Raw genomic sequence first — 24,305 nt, 5'->3', positions numbered from 1 at the left:
CCGTCTTCACATTTAAGTGATGGGCGGGTGGTGCAGAATTCTAGAAAAGGCCCCTCAAAGCCTCTCAGGCAAGTCTCCGTCCTTCCTGGGTCCAGGCTCCAGCCGGCACCCCTCTCTCTCTGCGACTTGATTTCTCCTGGGAGATCCTAGGTGCTGCTTCTGCCCTGGTGCCATCCTCCCACCACACACCTCGGCTTGGGCTTGGTCCCTCCTCACTCCGGTGGCCTCTCTTGGCCCGTGTGCCCAGAGTGTGTCCTTGTGGACGGTATCCCTGTGGTGGATCACTGGCCTCCTTCAGGACCGCGGTGCTCACATGCAGAGCTCCTCCCAGAGTGAGGCCTCAGTGCTGGGGCCGGGGTGGGGGGTGGCAGGGAACCAGGGGCACCTGCCAGTCCACGGATGCTGGTGACATGTGCCAGGCACCTCCAAGCCCTGGCCACCAAGGTCCTTGCTTTGCAGTTCTGAAAACTTGTGAACTGCCCTTTGGCGACCCCCCTCCCTGGAACATTCTCCCACAGGTGTGGGGTTGCCAGGTGTCATCCATTTTGTTTCTTCACGTCTATCATTTTAGACTTTTGCTCAACTTTTTGGGAACTTTGTCATCTTTATAACCGAACTCTTTCAGTGATGTAAAACATTTGTTTTTGCTATTATTTTTTGCTCATGAGACTTTTTTTTTTTTTTCTCTTAATTTAAAAAACTAAAGCATGTGGTCTTTGTTTCAGAGTCTTCTGCCTGGTGGTCCTTTGCTCCCTTTTCTTCCGATGGAGGGTCTCTTCCCTTTGGGGGGTTCCTTTTTCCTGGGAGGGACCCTGGGCCATCTGCTCCATTTAAGCGGATCCTAGATGAGTGGAGGGCTGCCCACTGCCCCAGACCCTCAGCTGCCTCCCTTGTTGGTGGATCACTCAGCATCCCCTAGGGGCAGTGCCAGCTTGCCTGGACATCTCAGGGGCCCCAAGGGAGAGCTGTGGGGCTGAGTGGTACCCTAGTCATCTCCCCAGCTGACAGGGGCTCGCCTGCTGCAGATCCTCCATCCTACCCTCTGCAGAGATGGGACTGGGCAGGGCTGCAGCTGGCAGGTGCCCCATGTCCAGCTGTACCAGGCAGGCTCCTTCCGCACCCTCCACAGGCTGCAGGTGCTCCACTCTTCTGTGCTGGTCCCAGGGCTCCTCCCCTTCTCCCTGTCTTGTCTCCCCTGTCCCTTATAAGGACACTGATCAGGGGATGGAGGGCCCAACAGGATAATTTAGGGTTATCTTTTGGTCTCAAGATGCTTAATTACACCTGCTGCTGCTGCTAAGTCACTTCAGTCGTGTCTGACTCTGTGAGACCCCATAGATGGCAGCCCACTAGGCTCTCCCGTCCCTAGGATTCTCCAGGCAAGAACACTGGAGTGGGTTGCCATTTCCTTCTCCAATGCATGAAAGTGAAAAGTGAAAGTGAAGTCGGTCAGTCATGTCCAACCCTCAGCGACCCCATGGACTGCAGCCTTCCAGGCTCCTCCATAGGATTTTCCAGGCAAGAGTACTGGAGTGGGGTGCATTGCCTTCTCCGTAATTACACCTGCTAAGACCCTTTTTCCAAATCAAATCCCCAGGTTCTAGGAATTAGGTTGTGGACATGTTTTGAGGACATCATCAATTTACACCCGTCTTTTTTTTTTTTAAATCACGGAGGACTCAGAGGTTCTCCCAGTCTTTGAGCACTCCCTTGATCTGCAGATGCTCTGTGCTCCTCCTGTGTTTTCCGTGCCCAGACCTGCAATCAGCCACTCCTCCAAGGTGCCCTGCTTCCTTCCAGTGGAGAGTGTGGACTCAAACTCAGAGTCTCAGCGCTGACTGAAGTGCCCTTAGTGGATGGAGCAGCCACTCTTCCAAGGCATTCTGCTTCCTTCCAGTGGAGAGTGTGGAGCAGAACTTGGGGTCTCAGCACTGGCTGAGGTGCCCTTAATGGACGGAGCCAGGTACAGATTTTTTCCCACCATGAGTTTATGCTGCTACCCCCAATTTAAGTCATGACGAGGTTCTTCCTCCTCCTCCTCATCTTGCTAGTTCCTTCTTCCCACAGTAAAAATTGTTTCTGACATCAGTCCAAACTCATTTGATGCGTACCACCAGGCAAAACAGTTTCAGAATTACTGCATCATTACCAGTACCAAGAAAATTCAGAATTCCTCTGTCATTCCTTTTGTCCTTAGACTCTGTCTTGCTCGGGGTGTGCTGTTACTGTGTCGTAAAAGCTCCGTGAAATGTGTTTCTCTGTGCCTGATACAAGTCATGTTCCTTTTTTTGGTTTGTGTTCCGTTCGGTTTATTTTAGGATTTGCTTTTTTCTTTCCAATTGTTAAAATGTATAAGCCATTTACATGGTTCAAAAGTCAAACTGAATGAAAAGTTACGTGCAGACGTGTCTCGCTGCAATTGCTGGCCCCACCCTCTTTCCCATTGTTACTAGTCCGTTTCATGCATCTTAGGTTTCTCTTTGCAAATGCAGGCATTCATCTGCGTGTGTAGAAGCACATGCTATTCATCATTCCCGGAAGGTATCAACCCACCTGGACCATTTTGTTCTCTTTTTTTCCTGCATTGTGTTTCCTGGAAAGCTCTGGCATCAGTAAGTGGAGCGCACCCTTGCTCTGTCTGTCACTCGCACATACGTGCCCTGAACTGTCCACGACCACCTCCTGTGCAGGACACTTTGCTTATTTCAGATGCCCTGCTCTTAGAAATAACCACCGCAGTGAGCAAGCTTGTGCCTGCTGTCCCCTAGCCATGTCCCAGAGCAGCTGTGCCCACCCCCCCACACACATACCATCAGAGCTTGTGGATGGCATACCAGGCAGAAATGGTCCCTCCTAAAAAAAAAAAAAGAAATGGTCCCTCCTGCTTCAAGGGGCCTCTTTCTTCAGGAGTGATGTTGAGCATCTTTGCAAGCGTTAAAGGACTGTTAACAACCTCTTCTTCTGAAAACTGTTCCGTTTTTACCCACTTTTCTGTTGAACTTTGGGTCGCCTTTCGCCTCGTTTTTAAGAACTCTTCATCTAGTGGGGATGTCAGCTGGCCTCTGTGAAGTGAATCGCAACTGTTTTCTCACGCCTTGGGTGGAACAGAGGAAAAATGTCTGTGGTCTCGGTCCCTTTGTGGCACAGATCTCCCAGAACCTCAGGGTTTCCCAAACCATAGGGGCATCTTCTATTGTTCCTAAGAAGCCCCCTTTGATCACTCTGAATTTTTGCCCAGGGGGTGACTCAGGGTGGGCCCTAGGTTGGCCTGGGATGGAGGCAGGTCACTGTCAGCCTTACCCACCCACCTCCAGGAAGGGGTTGGAGCTGGAGGTGGAGCTTTGTGGAAAATAAAAGAAACTCCTCAACAGTGACATCTGATGGCTTCCCAGTAGGTGAGGCTTGGGTTCGCCCCCCGAGACCTTCTGTTCCTGAGCTGTAGCCTTCACGATGAACTGGTCGTTGTAAGGAAGCTGTTTCTCTGAGTCATCTAGCAAATGATCAAACCCAAGAAGGTGGTAGTGGGTGCCCTGACTTAGAGCTGACCGGTAAGTCAGAAGCACAGGTGACCCTGGGCCTGGAGGCAGGCATCTGAAGTGAGGTGTCCTGTGGGCCTGGGCCCCTCACCTGTGGGGTCTGCACTCAGGGCAGGTCGTTAGTGTCCAAAGGGCTGGAGGGCTGGTCGGTAGTGTGGAAAACCCACACTCTGGGAGTCAGCTGTATCCTGGGAGTGGAAACAGACCTTAGCACAGTTTTCCGGTTTTCCCTCATGGTTCTTAAGAAACGTCCAGGTGTCCAGCGGGATTCCTCAAATAACCGTTGGGTTTGGGGTTTGCTAACTGGCCAGTTGGGGGATTTCATTGGTCACCCTGTACTTTGCAAGTGAGGCACTCCCCTACTTGGATGGACAGAACCCCTCAGCTCCTCAGCAGACCTCAAGGGACCATCCTTTGAGCTCTCTCACTGCAAGCTATGGGAATTGCAGTAATGCCAGAGCCCAGAAAGTTCTTCCTTGTGTTCCCCAGCTCCTCTGAGCAGCTATACCCACTTGGCATTTTAAACGTGTGTCTCATGTGACAGCAGAGATGGCTTCTAGGAGATTTCCCTTCTGGGTTTCCCATCTCACTTGGTGACATTTTACACGTGAAGACTTTTTAGAGGAACAGATGTCATCTACAAAGCCCACGGTTTCTTGCATTCTTAACCATTTTGTTTAAAAAAGGGGAACATCTTCGGGCAAAAAAAATTTTCCCAAGGGAATGTTAGTGTGATTTTCTTAGGAAAGTCTGTGAGTCACTCAAAGGTGTTTTATCGCCAGAGCTCGGACCTGCCAGTGGGGACTGCTGGGGCTACAGAGCAGAGAACTGCGGAGCCTGTTCTGGGGCTCATGCTGGAGGCCAGCCTGGGGGCGGGGATAGTGCGGGGTTCTCTCAGGGCCCCACAAACAGCGCCCCACATGCGGCCTGTGAAGGATGTCAGCTGGTAGGTAGCCTGCTGGGCTCCCCAGGTCACCTTCTCACCTGGGCAGCTTCCTCCTGTGTAACCACACGGGTGAACGCAGGCCTGGCCAGCTAGGCACAGGTGTGTGGTTTGGGGCCAGCTCTCTCCAGGTCGGGGAGCAGAAAGGCTCCCCGCTCTTCTGTGTGTGATGCTGTCTGAGCCTGAGCACCTGATTCTTTCAGGGGAGCTGAGGGGGAGGTTCCCTCCTCTGATAACCTCATTTTGTAGTTGGAGAATTTTAGAAGAGTTATCTTCGACTTGAACCTTCTGATCTGTTTAAACAGCTCTTCTGATGCTTCTCTTGTGACACTAACGATGCTTTGTGCCACTGTGGAGTTTATTCAGGGCGGGCAGGTGTCTGCTTCTCTGGGGCCGGGGTTGTCGGGGTTCATGGGGTGAGCAGGGCACCACTGTCCTGGGCATGTTTAATGCTTTGATCACAAGGCAGGCAGCCTGTGTGGTTGGGGTGCAGGGTCCCCCAGAACTTCAGTCTGGAGCCAGGTGTTCTGCCCAGATGGGCACCTGGGGCCTGCGACGTGGGTGCTGGGCACTGGGAGGAGTGTAGCCCAGATCCAGGGTCGACAGGGAATTAAAGGCCAGGTTCCTGTCCATGCTCTGGTTCTGGTGGTTGTGCTGCGTAAGTGACCACCTCAGGACCTGGTGGGATGGAGCGGCAGTGGTTCACCATGCTCACAGCTCTGTGGGGGTGGGAGTTTGAAGAGTCTGTTCTCTTTTTGGTGTTATCTGGGATGATGGCTGGGACTCAGACAACAGGACTGGAAGGTCCACTTCCAGAGGCTCTGCGAGCAGGTCTGCCCTGACCTTCTTTTCCCATACAGGTCGCTACAAGGTATTGAGTAGACTTCCGTGTGCTGTGCACTGAGTCCTTAGTAGTTTTCTGTTGGGTATACAGTAGTGTGTGGGTAAGTTCCTAGGATTTGTTTTAACTGCATTAACCTATTTCACCCACTTCACCCACCTCCACCTCTGGCAACCGGTAGTCTGTTCTCTGTATCTGTGAGCTTGGGTTTTTGTTGTTTGTCTTTAGATTCTACATGTAAGTGAGACCCCCTGGAGGAGGGCATGGCAACCCTCTGCAGTATGATTGCCTGGAGAATCCCAGGAACAGAGGAGCCTGGCAGGCCGCAGTCCATGGGGCTCCAAAGACTTGCACACGACTGTGCGACTTAGTATGCACACACCTAAGTGAGATCGTGCATTTGTCTTTCCCTGACTTACTTCACTTAGCGCAGTGTCCTGAAGATCCATCCATGTTACTGCAGTTGTCAGGATTTCCTTCTTGTGACAGCCGAAACCTATTCCATTGCATATATTCACCACATCTTCTTTATCCACCCTTATTTCTTGAACACTTGGGTTGCTTCCATGTCCTGGCTATTGTATAGTGCTGCTAAGAGCACAGAGGTGCATGTATCCTTTTGAATTAGTGTTTTCATTGCCTTTGGATAAATGCCCAGAATTGGATTTCCTGGGTTGTATGGTAGTCCTATATTTAATTTTTTGAGGAACCTCCATACTATTTTCCATAGTACACCACTTTGTATTCCCATTCATGGTGAGTGAACTAGGGTTCCCTTTTCTCTACATCCTGGCCAACACTTGTTATCTCTTATCTTTTTGATAATAGTTATAGTCATACTTAATGACTTTATGATTTCATTAAATGAATGGCTATATCATATTCTCAGCTATTTGTAAGGTCTCCTCAGACAACCATTTTGCCTTTTTGCCTTTCTTTTTCTTGGCGATGGTCGTAATCACTGCCTCCTGTACAATGTCATGAACCTCTGTCCATAGTTGTTCAGGCACTCTGTCTATCAGATCTAATCCCTTGAATCTATTAGTCATTTCCACTTTATAATCATAAGGGATTTGATTTAGGTCATACCTAAATGGTCTAGTGATTTTCCCTACTTTCTTCGATTTCAGTCTGCATTTTGCAGTAAGGAGTTCATGATCTGAGCCACAGTCAGCTCCTGGTCTTGTTTTTGCAGACAGTATAGAGCTTCTCCCGGAGAAGGCAATGGCACCCCACTCCAGTACTCTTGCCTGGAAAATCCCATGGACGGAGGAGCCTGGTAGGCTGCAGTCCATGGGGTCGATAGAGTCGGACATGACTGAGCGACTTCACTTTCACTTTTCACTTTCATGCATTGGAGAAGGAAATGGCAAGCCACTCCAGTGTTCTTCCTGGAGAATCCCAGGGACGGGAAGCCTGGTGGGCTGCCGTCAATGGGGTCACACAGAGTCGGACACGACTGAAGCGATGTAGCAGCAGCATAGAGCTTCTCCATCTGATTTTGGTATTGACCATCTGGTCATGTCCATGTGTAGAGTCTTGTCTTGTGTTGTTGGAAGAGGGTGTTTACTATGACCAGTGTGTTCTCTTGGCAAAACTCTGTTAGCCTTTGCCCTGCTTCATTCTGTACTCTTCATTTCATTCTGAAATACCAAGGGAACATTTCCTGCAAAGATGGGCACAATAAAGGACAGAAATGGTATGGACCTAACAGAAGCAGAATATATTAAGAAGAGGTGGCAAAAATACACAGAAGAACTATACAAAAAAGATCTTTATGACCCAGATAACCACAATGGTGTGATCACTGACCTAGAGCCAGACATCCTGGAGTGCAAAGTCAAGTGGGCCTTAGGAAGCATCACTCTGAACAAAGCTAGTGGAGGTGATGGAATTCCAGTTGAGCTCTTTCAAATCCTAAAAGATGATGCTGTGAAAATGCTGCACTCAATATGCCAGCAACTTTGGAAAACTCAGCAGTGGCCACAGGACTGGAAAAGGTCAGTTTTCATTCCAGTCCCAAAGAAAGGCAATGCCAAAGGATGTTCAAACTACTGCACAATTGCACTCATCTCACAAGCTAGTAAAGTAATGCTCAAAATCCTCCAAGCCAGGCTTCGACAGTATGTGAACCGTGAACTTCCAGATGTTCAAGCTGGATTTAGAAAAGGCAGAGGAACCAGAGATCAAATTGCCAACATCCCTTGGATCATCAAAAAAGCAAGAGAGTTCCAGAAAAACATCTACTTATGCTTTATTGACTATGCCAAAGCCTTTGACTGTGTGGATCACAACACACTGTGGAAAATTCTGAAAGAGATGGAAATACCAGACCACCTGACCTGCCTCCTGAGAAATCTGTGTAAAGGTCAAAAATCAACAGTTAGAACTGGATGTGGAATAGCAGACTACTTCCAAATTGGGAAAGGAGTTCGTCAAGGCTGTATATCGTCACCCTGCTTATTTAACTCATGTGCAGAGTACATCATGAGAAATGCTGGGCTGGATGAAGCACAAGCTGGAATCAAGATTGCTGGAAGAAATATCAATAACCTCAGATACACAGATCCCACCCTTATGCCAGAAAGCGAAGAAGAACTAAAGAGCCTCTTGATGAAAGTGACAGAGGAGAGTGAAAAAGTTGGCTTAAAGCTCAACATTCAGAAAATGAAGATCATGGCATCTGGTCCCATCACTTCATGGAAAATAGATGGGGGAACAATGAAAACAGTGACAGACTTTATTTTTCTAGGCTCCAAAATTACTGCAGATGGTGACTGCAGCCATGAAATTAAAAAACGCTCCTTGGAAGAAAAGCTATGACCAACCTAGACAGCATATTAAAAAGCAGAGACATTACTGTGCCAGCAAAGGTCTGTCTAGTCAAAGGTGTGGTTTTTCCAGTAGTCATGTATGAATGTGAGAGTTGGACTATAAAGAAAGCTGTGTGCCTAAGAATTGATGCTTTTGAACTCTGGTGCTGGAGAAGACTCTTGAGAGTCCTTTGGACTGCAGGGAGATCCAACCAGTCTGTCATAAAGGATATCAGTCCTGAATATTCATTGGAAGGACTGATGTTGAAGCTGAAGCTCCAATCCTTTGGCCACCTGCTGTGAAGAACTGACTTATTTGAAAAGACCCTGATGCTGGGAAAGATTGAAGGCAGGAGGAAAAGGAGACTACAGAGGATGAGATGGTTGGATGGCATGAGTCAATGGACATGAGTTTGACCAAACTCCGGGAGTTGGTGGTAGACAGGGAAGCCTGGCGTGCTGCAGTCATGAGGTCACAAAGAGTCGTACATGACTGAGTGACTGAACTGAGATGAACTGATATCGTACTTTATATGATAGTTCTCTAATTGTAAGATACTTTGATTTATGCCATTTTTTACATTATAAATAAAGCCGTCATTTGTGAAGGTAGTTTTCTTATATGTATACTTATTTCCTGAGGATAATACTCAAAAGTAAGGTCACATGGTCCAAAAGTATAAAAAAATATATATATACTTTTTTTTTTAGTGAATAGTGAAAAATATATGCTGCGTGCTCAGTCGCTCAGTCGTGTCTGACTCTTTGCAACACCGTAGGCTGTAGGCTTCTCTGTCCATTGAATATTCCAGGGAAGAATATACTGGAGTGGGTTGCCGTGCCCTCCTCCAGGGGATCTTCCTGACTCAGGGCTCAAACCCAGGTCTCCCGCACTGCAGGTGGATTCTTTACCAGATCTGCGCCACCAGGGAAGCCCAAATAGTGAATATAGTTCAGTTCTATTTTAAAATCCTCCCATTTCATGCTTACTTGCCACTTTTTAGTTATTTATTGCTGATCTTATACTATCATAGTTTCTTCTGTTTGAACAAGGGCTGTGCTTTTATACTTTCAACACCCCTTTGTTAACAGTGGGAATTTCTTGTGGGGGGATGTTATTTTGGACCCTGAGAGCTATCCATTGAACATGTTATCCCTGCTGTGTACCTGAGGATGCAGCGAGAACATGCCTGGGGTCTCCCCTCACCTCGCCCCCCGCCCAGACTCACAGAATCGCTAGTCCTGGACTCCAGGGTGTGTGTGTTTGCTCTGTGCCTCTCCCAGCACCTGGCACCTGGCAGCACCTAGGGGCACCTGGTCCCTGAAGGTGAGCAGCATTGGAACGGCCATATGGGGCCCGCATCGGGATGTGGACAGAGTGGGAGCCACACCCTTCTCTGTGAAGGTTTCTCTGTGAAGTAACCCTCTGATTGGGAGCTTCAGTGGGTGTCACGGTCTCCTGTGTCGGTGGTCACCCCTGGTGAGATATTTATAACTGGTTCACAGTATTCAGGTGTCTGTCGTCCAGGAGGTAGCCCTGCAGGGGAAACTGATGTAGGGGAGATGAGTGAGGGCCAGCCAGAGTCAGGCCACCTGTAGCTTCTCTGGGTCTCATTGACGTTTGATGGATGCGGTGGGACTGAGGCCTGGCATCTCTTTTATTCACATGGTTCTTTAATTTCTGTGACTGGCTCATCCCCAAAGGCTGGACATACTGTGTATCACAGTGCCTGCCCCGGGACTCCCCTGGTGGTCCAGTGGTTGGGACTTCACCTTCCAATGCAGGGGGTGTGGGTTTGAACCCTGGTCAGGGAGCTAGGATCCCAGATGTCTTGTGGCCAAAAAAACAAAACAAAACCAATATTATAACATTCAAATTTCAATAAAGACTTTAAAAATGGTCCAGATACCCCTTCTCCCCAAAAAAAGAACCTTAAAAAAAAAACACACGTGCACCATTGCACTCCAGATCCCAAAATGTTATTCTAAATTAGGAGATATATAGGATCATCTTCCCACTTAAGTTTAGTAGGGCTTATTATTTTAAAAGTGTGCATTTTACTGTCTTCGTAAGCTATAGTTTTCTTAGTGTACTTTAAGATATAGGTTAAAAATTAATGTTGTATTAGTTGGAGTCCTTGAATGTTGCAAACTTAAATATTGACTTTTCCTTTTTCTTTCTCTTACAGCTGTTTGGGGCAACTTGATTAACATGAGGTAATTGATTTTTAATAACTTGGCTGTTCTGTTTGGGCTGAAATGACACACCACTGTTACACACATACCTCGGCGGCACAGGCCGATTTGAGGACAGTGTAAAAGTGAACTGAGCTCCTTGCTGCTCACACACCCGTGTGCATCTCTCTCCTGGATGCTCCGGAGGACGCAGCTAGTGTTCAGGCTGCCCCAGGTCAGCCCAGATGAGAAGAGGGATCTCTGGGCAGCAGTGGTGGCTCCTTGGTGTTGTCCGCACCCATCTTCCTGGCTCCTGAGATGTAAATGGCATTTCTGGGTGGTTAGAGTGAGTGCTGGGGTGCCTTTCCTAAGCCCATTAGGGAAACCGAGACTGCCCACCGCCCCAGGAGCAGACCAGTGGATGCTGAGACCACCTTCCATCACAGGGAAGGGAAGGCCCGAGGACCTTCCACTCTGGGTGGGCATCGTTTGTGCTGCTCAACAGAGAACGAGGGGCCCTTGTAAAAATCAAATCCTGTGTCAACTGTTGTTTTAAAATTAAAAAAAAAAAAAAAAGATCAGTCAAAGTAATAGACATTCACTGTAAAACCAGATTTGGTGCCATGAGTACTATTTCATATTTAAAGAACAGCCCTCTCCACTTCGTATTTCTTGTGTGACAGTCAAAGAACAGCAGTCACATTGTGGTGACAGCGGGGGCTGCAGGGCTGTGGTGAGGGTAGCTCTGCCCCACCCGCTCGGCATGCCCAGTGGGGTTTGCAGGGCGGGTGGGGCCGTGGGGACCGACTCCTCCCCCTTGGCGGATGTGTGTCTGCCAACAGAGGCCTCTGTGTGTGGCTGGAGGGCTGCTCAGGTCCCATTAAAGGAGCTCAGTCTTTTCAGTTGGAAAAATTCCACTTTGCCTTAAATCCCAGGACAGCCCAGCAGGAACTTGTGCTGCTGTAGACACACTTCCTGCCTCTGATTTAAAATCGCACGTTGGGCATCACAGGACAGTGAGGCGATCTTAGTTTAGCAGAAACACCCTGGAGGTGTTTGCGATCCCTGGAGACCCACCCCCAGCAGTTGTCTGGTCCCCTGGCCTCCCCTCGGGGTGGGGCTGGGCTGATTGCTTGGGAGGAGGTGATGGTCTGCACTGGTGTGCTGCATGTTGCGGTGGTTTGTTCAGAAGTAGACCTCGCGGTCACAGAGCCTTTCAGTCTATCTCAGTCTTGCAGTGTTCTACTCAACAGGTCCATCCAGGAGAACAGGGAGCTCAGAATTGAGAGCAGGATTGAAGAGGTGAGTCTCCTCTCTGTGTTTTGTTCCCACTGTCTGCTTCTCTCCACTTAGTTCTTTTGTCTATGCTGGTACCTTTATTGTGGCCACATCATGCCAGCCGTGATCCACTTGCTGTCTGTGAGGCTGTGGATGCACCTCTGTGTCAGCTTTGCCCATTTATAACGGTGCGACATGCTAAATTCTGTCCCACAGGCAAGATAGGTTCACGCTTTTATGTGACTTTTCAGGAGAGCCTTTCCAGGGTTCTGAAGAGAGAGGGCAGTGAGGATCTTTACCTGGATGGAGACAGGGGTCCGCCTCTGCTCACCTGAGCCAGTGTAGATGGAAACACAGCTGGACTCAGATGCCAGGACCCTGGGAGCTCACAGGGCAGTGGGGACACATGGGTCGGGGACGGGCCTCGACGAGAGCCGGGAAGTCTGGCCTGCTCCACAACTTCTGTTTAGAACAATTGCTTGTGTTTGAGTCCAGTGTCTGTGTAGACAGACTGTTGTAACACGGACTTGGTGAGGGGGTCGCTCACTGGGATTTGGAGCCACATGCTGGTCGTTCATGCAGTCCCAGCCCTGACATGTGGGTGTGGTGGACCGTGTGCTGGGCTGACAGCAGGTGACACGCAGGCGGCTCCTGGCGGTTCTCGGTCTCACGTGAAGAGAGGCAGGGGTGGAGATTCACCTGCTTTTGTGGGCCTGCACCACCTCAAACGGTGCCCGTGTGGTCTGGAAGGAAGAAGATGAATTTCCTCAGAGTTCAGGCATCTCTGGAGTCAGAGATTCTAGCACGCAGTTCAGCATCTTGGTTCTGGAATTGTGACTTAGGGGCTCTGACTTAATTTCAAGCTGGAGGTAGATCGCAGAAGTAATTGGAAATCTGTTTTGTGTCACGTCCCATCCTCCTGGAACATCAGAGTGGGTGGAAGTACTGGAGGACTGTGTTTCTGCTTCAAAACTGATTCTGGTTATTTTTGTTTCAGATCATTGAACCACTAAGGGAGAAAATCAGAGATTTGGAAAAGAGGTATGTGTACCTGTTACTTGTGGTTTAATCTTTCTTGCCACCATTTGGTGCTGAAGTTATACTGCCTATAACATTTCAGTGGGTGGGATCCAGAAATTCTGCCTTTGACAGGACTGCCATAGTTTGAGCAATTTTAATTGAAGCTTTAAAATAAATAGTTTAAGAAGAAACCCACCACAAGTTTTAGGTTGGCGGAAAGAGAACAAAATCTGCCCACCAGCGATCATTTTTGCATTAACTTTTTTGAAAAAAAAGTGAATCATTTGGATAACTTTTCTAAGACAGTGGCTTTGCACACAGAATCTCCTGAAATATGAGAATCGCATGACTCCTTTCGGTACCACACGTATGACCGTCATCCTAAAGAATTTTCTGGTAACTCGTTCCTATCACACAGGAGAGTCACCTGTAACTTGGGGCTGCTTCCCTGGTGACTCATCCTGAAGGGTTCTGTCCCTCAGGTAGTTGAGCCAGGCAGGTGGCATCTCACTAACCAGGTTACTGTTGGAGTCAGAAAGTCAGATGTGGATGAGACCTTGTGTTGGAAACTGTTGGAGCTCTGTCTAGTTTCACGTTTCCTGACTTTGTGTTAGGAATGTTCACACAGCCATCCTGACCCTGGCAGCATAAGAACGTCCCTGAGGGGAACATGAACTCATTACGTAGGGGCACTGGGCCCACAAGAAGAAAGGATACACTTGAGAGGTCAGGGCCAGTTTACACAGGGAGACTCAGGGATCAGTGCTATCTCAGAAGCCTGGGTTGTGGACTCTATGGACCTTTTTTTCTTTCAAGAAAAGAGTACTGACCCCCTGGGCCCTACTCCCTGAAATTATGGTATAACTGAGCATGCAAACTGGGCTTTAGGGGTTTGCAAATTTCCCCGAGTCATTCTCATATGCAGGCAAGTTTTATTTCTTTTTTAAATTTTACTGAAGTATAGTTGATCCACAGTGTTGTGACTCTGCAGTCTTTCTGTCTTCTTGATCACACGCCCTAATAACTTGATTATGTGCTTGATTCCATCTCCTCATCTTTTAATATTCTTTGAATAGATAGCAGGTAATAAAGCTAATTAGGGCTTTTCTGGTAGCTCAAACGATAAAGAATCCATCTACAGTGCAGAAGACCTGGGTTCAATCCCTGGTCCATAAGATACCCTGGAAAAGGAAATGGCAACCCACTCCAGTATTCTTGCCTGAGAAATCGCATGGACAGAGGCGCCTGGTGGGCTACAGTCTGTGGGGTTGTAAAGAGTCAAACAAAGGCTGAGCAACTAACACTTTCACTTTCAATGCTAATTAAAATTCTAGGGACTTGCCTGGTGATCCAGTGGTTAAGACTCAGAGCTTCCGCTGCAGGAGGCATGGGTTTGATCCCTGGTTGAAGAACAGAGATCCTACATGCTGTGCAGCACAGGCAAAAAAATAAAACCTTTGATTTAAAAAAAAAAATTCTAAGTACTGAGGCTGTGCTAATAAACAGGAAGGTTCGAGTCTGAAATGGGGTAAGTAATGACTGCAGGATTGATTTGGGGGTAAGGGAAGGTCCATTTTTACTGAATTCACAACTCCTGTCTTCTCGCTGCTTCTCACTCAGAAATGTAGGCTCTGGTGGGCGGGCTCCCACGTCTGCCCTGTGGCCACTGTGTCCCCAGGACAGAGCGTGGCCTAGAATAGGTACTCAGGAGAAGGTGCTTGAATACACAGATACGTGGCTAAGCCAACACCTGAGCAGAGTTTTAAAGGGTCTCCAGGCTTAGAAGAAGCCCAAACCTTGCCCTTGCCCTGCCCTGCCAGCATGGGGCCCCGGGCCTAGCCATCTTGGTCACCCAGCTCTGTCACTGTGGCCTGGGCGGGCCATTGCTTAGCTCCTGGAGCTCTGTGCCCTGGGTCCTGAAAGCAAGAAATGAGGGCTGTGAGATCATTTTTTCAAAGTTGAGTAACACAATCACACATGTGGAGTCTGAAACTCAGTCGCTACACATGGAAGAGAAGCAAGGCACGAAACCCAGCTAGTGTCGTGTTTTGTAAACCAGAGGCGTAGCACACACTCTTTGAAGCAGTTTTCAAGTATATTTCCTGCAAAAAAATGTTTGCTGTTTCTGCCTGGGTTAAATTATTGTTGCTCAGTCGTGTCCAACTCTTTGTAACCCCCATGGACTGTAGCCCACCAGGCTTATCTGTCCATGGGATTCTCCGGGCAAGAATACTGGAGTGGGTTGCTGTTTCCTCCTCTAGGGGATCTTCCAAGCCCAGGGATTGAACCCACATCTGTCTCCCCTGCATTGGCAGGATTTGAAATTTGTTTACCACTGAGCCACCAAGGAAGCCGCATGTATAGATAGCATATCTAATTTCATGTTAAGTTTTTACTCAGGTACTGTTCTAAGCTCTTCACTTGGATGAACGTCGATTTCAGTGTCCACGTTTGGGCCGACCCCCACCCCTGCCTTACCCTCTGTTCCTCCTGCCCCTTCTGCCCCAAGTGCAGCCCTGGTCTGCTCCCGGTGACACTGTCTATAAACCCTGCAGGGGATGAACCTCAATGGGTGAGGGAAGGGAGGCGCCAGGAGCATCTGGAGAAGGCGCCGACAGGCAGGCCTGGGAAGTGGGCGGAGTCGGGTCAGCTGTGCCTGAAGCTGCTGGGAGCTCAGACTGGGACTTGAGCAAGGGGTGTGGGGTCCTCGGAGAAGGGGGCCGGACAGGTGTGAGGGTGCCCTGGCCAGTGCTGGACTTGGCTTTGCTGTCCTCCCCACCTCCACTGCATCAAGCACTTACATGGCAGCCAGAGCTCAGGTGGCCAGTGGATTGCCCTTGGCTCCACGGAGCAGGAAGCCCCCGTGTGCCTGGAGCACCTGGGGGGTCTTTCTCCAGGCGGGGGAGTGGGGGTCACAGAACTAACAGTGTGGAATTCTCATCCACCCCCTGGGCATCTCCCACTGGCCTGCCTGTGTTTGGTGTTTGCAAAGGGAACTGACGTCTTGAGAGTCTGGAAGTGCTTATGGGAGAATCATGTGCCCTGTCAGAAGCCTCCCGCCCCCCCGCCATGCCCAACTCCCAGCCCCAGGGTCTGTCCGAGGACCTGTCCTGCTGTGTCCAATTCCACCAGCACAGGGAAGATGTGTTCCATATCTTGGGTGTGCTGGGGAGGTGAAGGGGATGGAGACTGGGCCCCCGCCCAGCGTCTCTCCAATTAAAATAATGACTCCAGAGCTGGTCTGTCCACGTTTCTTTAAAGTGCTTTTGTTTCTGACCGAGTCACTTTAAGGGGATATTTCCAATCTGCATGTATTGACTCTCATTTGATACTTTCTGTGCTCTTTGTGCTGTACAGGTCCTGGGACATCCGTATGGGTTGGGGGATCAGTGGTGCCTTCACGGGGGTGGGAGGCATTCAAAGATAAGACGAGACTCAAGACCGGATCATATGGACCCCAGGGGGTAGGAAGGACTGATTCCCAGTCACTTTGTCCCGGGGTCTCTGGGCAGGGGAGGCTGGAATTGTGAAGCTGCCCAGTCAGGGGATAGGCAGACAGAGTTGTGGTCAGCACCTTCCTCTCTTCCTCTCAGAGGCACAGTCGGCCGGGCTGCGTCTGTGACCCCACACAGCCAGCATCTCCCTCCCTGTCCTGGGCCCAGCATCTCAATGCCATGATCTCCGGTTTGTGTTTAGCTCTGGCTGCCAGTGGCTGGTTCATCCTTCAATTTTTCCCGCCCAGGGATAACATCTCTTGTTACACCTATTTGATCCTAGACGGGGAGCAGGTTCATCTTGAACTCAAATTAGTCAGTGAGAGCTTAGTTCCTACAGCACTCATTTGGAAAGGAGAAGGGAGCAAACAGTAGCAGTTCTCACGTCCGCGTTTGTTTTGGGGCCAGGTGAAGAAAAGACTCAAATAGATGTTTGACTTTTTCTTTTATAATCTCTTTATGCTCTACAGCTTCACTCAGAAATACCCACCAGTAAAATTTTTATCAGAAAAGGACCGTAAAAGAATTTTGGTAAGTTTACACATCTGATTTATGTTTGTGATATCAAGGAATTTGCTTTTTAAATGGAAGTGTAATTTGCAACCCATGAAAGTCACTGGTACAGTGTATACAGTTCAGTGGTTTATGGTTTGTTTGCATCCTGATTTCAGAGAAGCCCCACACCCATCAGCAGTCATCTCCTAACCCACCCCCCTGTCCCCAAAGCTCCTAGCAAGCACGGGAATGACTTTCTGTCTCTTTGGATTTGCCTGTTTTGTGTATTTCAAATGTTGCAATATGTGGTCTTTTTCTTAAGCTGAATAATGTTTCCGGAGTTCATCCATACTGTAGACAGTCCAGGCTCCATTCCTCTTTCTGGCTGAATAGTATTCCATCGTGAGGCTGGGCCACGTTTTGGTTATCCAGTCATCATTTGATGGGCATTTAGGATTGTTTCTGCTTTAAGGTGACTGTGAACATAAGATAACAAGGCTCTGTGGACATAGCTTTCTTGTTCCTCTAGGCATATATACACCTGGGAAAGGATTTACCGGGTTGTGTGGTGACCCTGTGTTTAACTTTTTGAAGAAATGTGAAATGGCTCCCAGAACAGTGGTCTTAAAAAACCTTTTCTGGTTCACAGACCACCTTGCTGAATATGTCGGGGGCTTTCCCAGCTAGTGGTTGCCTTGTTAAACATGAACACGAATTCACCAGTGAAAGAACCCCATGTGGGTGTTGTGTAGGAAAGTGTGTTCCCAGAGACTGGCACCTTTGCCTTTTGAGCCAGTGCCAGCCGTGTTGAGATGTGATATGCCCTGAGGTGTATATTTCAGTAGTTCAAGCATGTCCACAGTTGTGCAGCCATCACCGGCTTCGGAACATCTTGTCCCCAAAGACACCCCAAGCCCATGAGCAGTCACTCCCCGTTCCCCCAGCCCTGCCACCCCAAGGCAACCACTGGGTTACTTTCTGTCTGTGGACATTTGTCAACTCTGGGTGCTTATACAGGTGGAATAATGCACAATTTGGCCTTTTGTGACTGATTTCTTTCACTTAGTGTGTTTTTAAGATTTATTCATGTTGCAGTGGGCTTCCGAGGTGGCTCAGTTTTAAAGATTCCGCCTGCCAATGCAGGAGACACAGGTTCAATCCCTGGGTTGATTGAAAAGATCCCTTGGAGAAGGAAACGCCAACCCACTCCAGTGTTCTTGTCTTGGAAATCCCATGGACAGAGGAGCGTGGTGGGCTACCGTCCATGGGGCTGCAAAGAGTCAGACACGACTGAGCACATGCAGACATTGCAGTATTTATCTGTACTTCATACCTTTTTATTACAAGTAATATTTCATTGTATGGATAGACCACACTTTATCCATTTATCCTACGAGTCACATGGCAGCTCTGTTTAACCTTTGGAGGAACTGCCAGACCTTTTTGTGAAGTGACTGCACCGTTTCACATCCTATTACAGACTTCAGTGTGTGCGGGGTCCGATCTTTCCTTGTCCCTGCCAGCATTTGTCATTATATGTCTCTGTTGGTAGCCCTCCTCGTCATGTCACGTGGTGTCTAATTGTGTGTCTGTTTCACATAATGTCTCTTCATTTATTTATATTGGCTCTCTGTGCAGCGCGCGAGATCTTAGTTCCCCACCCAGGAATCAAACCGGGGCCCCTTGCATTGGGAGCGCAGTCTTCACCACCACACCACCAGGGACATCCCTCTCATTGTGGTTTTGATTTGAGTTTCTTGGTGGCTTATGATGTTGAGCATCTTTTAATGGGCCTGTTGGCCATTTCTTTTATTTCCATGGAGAAATGTCTTTTCAGACCCTTAGCCCATTTTAAAATTGGGTTCTCTTTCTTTTCATTTTTGTGTTATAAGAGTTCTTTATCTAGATACAAGTTTCTTATCAGATACACGATATACAGTTATCTTTTTTTACCATTCTGTTTGTTGTCTTTTGTTGATGGTATTCTTCGAAGCTCTAAAGATTCAAATATTGATGAAGTTTATTTTTTCTTGTGTTCCTTGTGCTTTGATGTCACATTGAAGCAGACTTAGTCTAATCCAAGGTCACTGATTTGCCTGTTTTTTCCTAAGAGTTTTATAGGTTTAGTTCTTACATTTAGGTATTTTGTGTTCATTTCTATATGTGGATTTAGATAAGGGTCTCCCATCCTTTTGCATCTGGACTGCCCAGTGGTCCAGTGCCCGTCAAATTGTCTTGCCACCCTTATAAAAAATGAACTGTCCATAAACCCAAATGTTTATTTCTGAACTCTCAGTTCTGTCCATTCTGATGTCTGTCTTTGTGCCAGGACCACACTGTTTTGATTACTGTTGCTTTGTAGTAAGTTTTAAAATTGGGAGTTGTGAGTTCTTCAACTTTGTTCTTCTTTTTCAAGATAGTTTTGACTGTTCTGGACCCCTTTCAGTTCCTTGTGAATTCTAAGATCAGCCTGTCATTTTCCACAAAGAAGCTGGCTGAGATTCTGATAGAGGTGAATTGAATCTGTAGGTCAGTTTGGGGCATATAGCCATATTAATGGTATTCCAGTTCTTGAACATGGGGTGTCTTTATATTTATTCAGGTCTTCATTACTTTCTTTTAATTTTTTCTTTTGTAGTTTTTCAGAATATAAGTTTTGTACTTCCTTCATTGAATTTATTCTAAAGTGTCTTATCCTTTTTGATGCTAGTATAAATTGAATTGTCAGTTTCATTTTTATATTGTGTATTCTCTTGTTGCTTTCCTGGTGGCTCAGTGGTGAAAAATCCACCTGTCATGCAGGGGACGTGGATTCCATTCCTGGGTTGGAAAGATCCCATGGAAAAGGAAATGGCAATTCACTCCAGTATTTTTGCATGGAAAAGCCCATGGACAGAGGAGCCTGGTGGGCTACACTCCATTGGTTTACAAAGAGTTGGACACAACTTAATGAGTAAAGAAACCAAAAAAGAAATTCTCTTGGTGAATAGAAACACAATTAATTTTTGTATTTTCTTAATGTCTTGCAGCCATGCTGAATTCACTGATGAGTCTAATAGTTTTAAGTGGATTCCTTAGTATTTTCATGCAGGTCATGTTACCTGTAAATACGGGTGGCTTAGCTTCCGCCTTTTCAATATAGATGCATTGTATTTCACTTTCTTGCCTAATTGTCCTTGCTGGAATCTCTAACACTTGATGCTGAATAGAAGTGAGAGGAGCAAACCTCCTTGTCTTGTTCCTGATCTCAGGGGAGAGGTTTCAGCCTTTCACCATTGAATATGGTGTTACCTGTGGGTTTTCAGAGGTGCCTTTATCAGACTAAGAAATTTCCCTTCTCTTCCTAGTTTATTTGTTTTGCAATCCATCTTGCATACCCAGGATAATTACCATGTATAATCTTTTTTCATATCTTGCTGGATTTGATTTGCTAGTATTTTGAGAATTCTTATGTCTATGTTTATAAGAGCTGTTGGTCTGTAACTTTCTTGTGATGTCTCTTCCTAGTTTTTGTCTCAGAGGTGTAATGGCCTTGTATGATAAGTGGGGTAGTGTTTCTTCCTCTTCTACTTTTTGGGAAGACTTTGTGTAGATTTGATGTTAAATTGACCTTTGAACAACATGGGTTTGAGCCGCACTGGTGGATTTTTTTTCAGTAGATACACACTACAGTACTTGACTTACTAGATGGCTCAGGGATAAAGAATCCACCAGGATTGCAGGAGATGTGGGTTTGATTCCTGAGTGAGGAAGATCCCTTGGAGAAGGAAATGGGCAACCCACTTCAGTATTCTTGCCTGGGAAACCCCATGGACAGAAGAACCTGGTGGGCTACAGTCCATGGGGTTGCAAAAGAGTTGGACACAACTTAGTGACTAAACAACAAATACAAGACTGTAGCCCACCAGACTCCTCTGTCCTTGGGATTTTCCAAGCAAGAATACTGGAGTGGGTTGCCATTTCCTTCTACAGGCTGCAGTCTACAGGCTACTGTCTATGGGGTCACAGAGTTGGACTTGACTTAGTGACTGAACAATAACAGTACTTACTACACGGTCCGTGGTTAACTGAATCTGCAGATGTGGAACCACAGATGTGGGCGGCCCACTGTAAAGTTACCTTGGATTTTCCAGTATGTGGTAGTTTGGCACCCCTGAATGTTGAGTTGTTTGAGGGTCAACTGTGATTCTTCTTTAAATGTTTGGTGAAGTTCACCAGAGAAGCCATCTGCACTTGGGCGTAATTCAGTCTCTTGTTATAAATCTGTGCAGTTTCCTGTTTCTTCTTGAGTTAGTTTTGGTAGTTTCTGTCTTTCTAGGAATTCTCCACTTTGGCTGCATACCCTAAGTTTGGGCCGTGCTGTTTCTTCTTTGTCATTCATGTCAAAGTATTTTCTAATTTACCTTATAATTTACTGTTTGATCCATTAACCTAAACACTTGGGGATTTCTCAGATTTGTTACTGAAGTCTAATTTCATTCCCTTATACTCAGAGAACATGCTTTGTATGATTTGAATCCCTTTAAATTTATTGAGGCTTGTTTAGTGGCCTAGAATATGGTCTGTCCTGGAGAATATTTCCTATTCTCTTAACAACTTATTGACCAGAGATGTATTAATATGTCTTTTGTTACCCAAATGGTATTGATCTGAGATATATCAATATTTACTTATATAACAAATTACTGGATACTGGATGCTTGGGGCTGGTGCACTGGGACGACCCAGAGGGAGGGTATGGGGAGGGAGGGAGGAGGGTTCAGGATGGGGAACACAGGTATACTTGTGGCGGATTCATTTCGATATTTGGCAAAACTAATACAATATTGTAAAGTTTAAAAATAAAATAAGCAGGGTGACAATAAAAAAAATAAAAATAAAAAAAAAACAAATTATTGACACAGGTGTTGGTTTCTACAAAGATCCCCCGGTCAGTAATGTGTTAGAAGAACTGTGTATTATACTGCGGTTGAATGGAGTGTTGCAGAGGCATCTGGCAGGTCCAGTGGGCTTGTGCTTTTTGAGTGTTTATTTCCTTTATTTCTGCTGCGTAGTTCTGTGCAGTGTTGAGAATGAGTTATTGATGTTTCTGGTTATTGTAGAAGTCTCTGTTTCTCTCTTCAGTTCTTTCAGCTCTGCTTTACATATTTTGTATCTCTGCCATTAGGTGTGTGAATGTTTATACCTGTTGTATTCACTTGATAGATTGACTCTTTTGTCCTTACACAATGCCCCCTCTTTGTCTGTGAACATTTTTTGTTTTAACTCTATTTGTCTGGTAGCATTACAGCCACTCCCTCTTTCTTATTGCTATTTCTGTGATACTGCATCTTACGTTCAGTGTCTTATACCTTTGAGTCTACAGTGACCCCTTTAGACCATGTGCGCCGCTGCCGCTGCTGCTCAGTTGCTAGTTGTATCCAACTCTTTGTGACCTCATGGACTGTAGTCTGCCAGGCTCCTCTGTCCATGGCATTTCCCAGGCAAGAGTACTGGCATGGGTTGCCATTTCTTTATAGAATGTTAATCTTTTTATCACCAAGTCCACTTTGCCTTTTTTGTTCCTATGGATTTGAATTAACTTTGGTGTCATTTCTTTACTGCAAACAACTTTGCTCTCACCTACCTTCTTTGTTTTATTGTTGTCAAATATGTTTCTATATTTTATAAGGATAAGTAGCACAGTTTTTTAAGGATAATACATTTTTATAGGGATACATAATACAATTATATACATACTGTTTTCAACTGGCTTTTTCTTTTTTGTTGTAGTGCTAAAACATAACATAACATTTTTATTTTAACCAGTAGGTGTTTAGTTCTTTGGCTTTAAGTGTGTCCACAATGCTGTGCTAAGTAGTTTGGTCTTTAAATTGAAAGGATTTCAGAAGAGAAGAAAAAAGTATGATTATATTGCCTTTTATAGTTAGTTACTTAATTACTTTGTTCTCCCCCTGCCTTCTAGAATCATTTGCCTTCAGCCTGAAGAATTTAGTGTTTCTTGTGTGGCCGGTCTGCTAGCAATGAATGTTTCTTATCTTATTTTTGTTTTTTATCTCTAGAAGTTATCTTTGGTGTTTGTAATTCTTGGCTGCAGTTTCTCTCTACTGCTTCCTCTGTCATTTGTTATGAAACGTCAGCAGTGAGTCACGGGGTTCCCTGTGCTTCAGGCGTCATTTTCTTTTCCTCCTGTTCGGTTTCCTGTGGCTGCAGTAACAATTCCACCGACTCTGTAACTTACACCAGCAGATGCTCCCAGTTCTGGAAGCTGGATGTCTACACCCGCGTTGTTGGCAGGGCTGTCCTCTCTGATGGTTCTGGGGGGGATCGTTCCAGGCCTTTCTCTCCACTGTACTTTGGCCAGGAGTCCCTGAGCCCCCTGCTCTATGGGGCTTCACCCCAGTCTCTGCCTCCACTGTCACATGTTGCTCTCCCTGTGTCTCATGCTGGACTTGTGGTCCACCCTACTCCATAGTGACCTCACTGTAACTGATCACACCCGCAGTGACCCTGTTTCCAAATGACGTCACGTTCTGAGGCTCACAGGACATACACTTTGCTGGACAGTATTCAGCCCCACGCAGCTGCTTTCAGAGTTCACCTTTGTCTCTGGTTGTCATCATTTTTAACGTGACATGTCTGCCTGTGACGTGTCTACCCATGTTTACATTTTCCTGCTTGGAGCTCGTAGAGCTTCTTGAATGTGTGGATTACCATGTTGCATCAGTTTCGGGGAGTTTCAGCTTTCTTTCCTTGGTATTTTCCCATTACCTGCATGTTGGGGTGGTCATCAGCACCTCATGTTTGTTAGAAGCTCTGCTCATGTTCCCTTACAAGTTCTCTCTGTTCTGCATGTTGCCTAAACCCCCTCTGGTCTGGCTTCACATTTGCACGTTCGTTCTTCTGCTGGATCCACATTGTTGACTCTGGTGCCTTCTCCTCTTTGGTTACTGCACTTGATGACAGAATCTCCATCTGTTTCTGTCTTATAGCTTTCTTCTCTTTAGTCTCTCTCCACTTCTTCAGCTGGCTTCCTCCAGTGCTTTGCGTATACTTGTGGTGGCTACTTCGGCGACCACTGAATCTGACTTTTGGGTCCCACGGGCAGGTGTGTCGCCTGGTTGCTGTCCTATGCTGATTCCCACACAGCTGTTTCTTTGTGCATCTTGACTTTTTTGGTAGAAAACTGGCCACTTTGGGTGGGCCCTGCGGCAGCTGTGGATCCTGTTCACCCCTCCCCACCAGGCCTGTTGTATTTTGGTTTGTTGGTGTGTTTGTGTCTGTTCAGTGGCCTGGCTGGTCTATGTTGCTGACATGTTTCCCCTGGAGTGTAAGAGTGGTGGCTGCAGCTTCAGGCGTGGACACGGTCACCCTGGAAGGTGGTCCCAGCACAGTCTTTGCACTGTTTCTTTCCCTGATGGCCCTGTTGAGCCATTCCCCTTGTGTGGGGTCACAGCAACTGTTAGGCTCCTATAACTGGCCTGTGCTGTGGTCTGTCCTTTCATCAGGACCTAATAAATTGTCCCTTGGTCCTACCCAGTTAAATTCTCGCCCCTTTGCAGAGGGCGCTTTGAGCCAAGCTGTGGAGGTTTGTCCTGACCCTGGGGGCTCCAGGGTCTCTCCCGGGTCTGCCTGCTGAACCAGCTGTCCTCGTGGGGCACCAGCCCCTCTTCGCTGCTCTCCATCACAGTCCCCCTTACTCTCGAACTT

The 24,305-nt window shown here is 47.1% G+C and overlaps 1 protein-coding gene across 5 annotated transcripts in view; it reads left to right on the top strand.

Annotated features, from left to right (window-relative positions):
• The window catches only part of UXS1 (UDP-glucuronate decarboxylase 1), a 57,247-nt gene that overhangs the window by 3,482 nt on the left and 29,460 nt on the right, over positions 1–24,305 (top strand). For 3 of the 5 annotated variants that reach the window (XM_086326678.1, XM_086326675.1, XM_086326677.1), the window contains 4 exons: positions 10,323–10,350; positions 11,562–11,610; positions 12,584–12,627; positions 16,571–16,631. Coding sequence is in view for 4 of the 5 variants with exons in the window: in XM_086326675.1 (XP_086182801.1) it covers positions 10,323–10,350; positions 11,562–11,610; positions 12,584–12,627; positions 16,571–16,631 (182 nt within the window). In the remaining variant the exon portion in view is untranslated. Of the gene's footprint in view, positions 1–10,322; positions 10,351–11,546; positions 11,611–12,583; positions 12,628–16,570; positions 16,632–24,305 lie in introns of all 5 variants that reach the window. The other 2 variants (XM_086326674.1, XM_086326676.1) reach the window with 1 other exon arrangement.

Source organism: Bos grunniens, chromosome 11, assembly GCF_055505025.1.
Source record: "Bos grunniens cultivar Pamir isolate PY7600 chromosome 11, Bosgru_T2T1.0, whole genome shotgun sequence".
NCBI lineage: Eukaryota > Metazoa > Chordata > Mammalia > Artiodactyla > Bovidae > Bos > Bos grunniens.
This window is presented reverse-complemented; position numbering and strand designations above follow the sequence as displayed.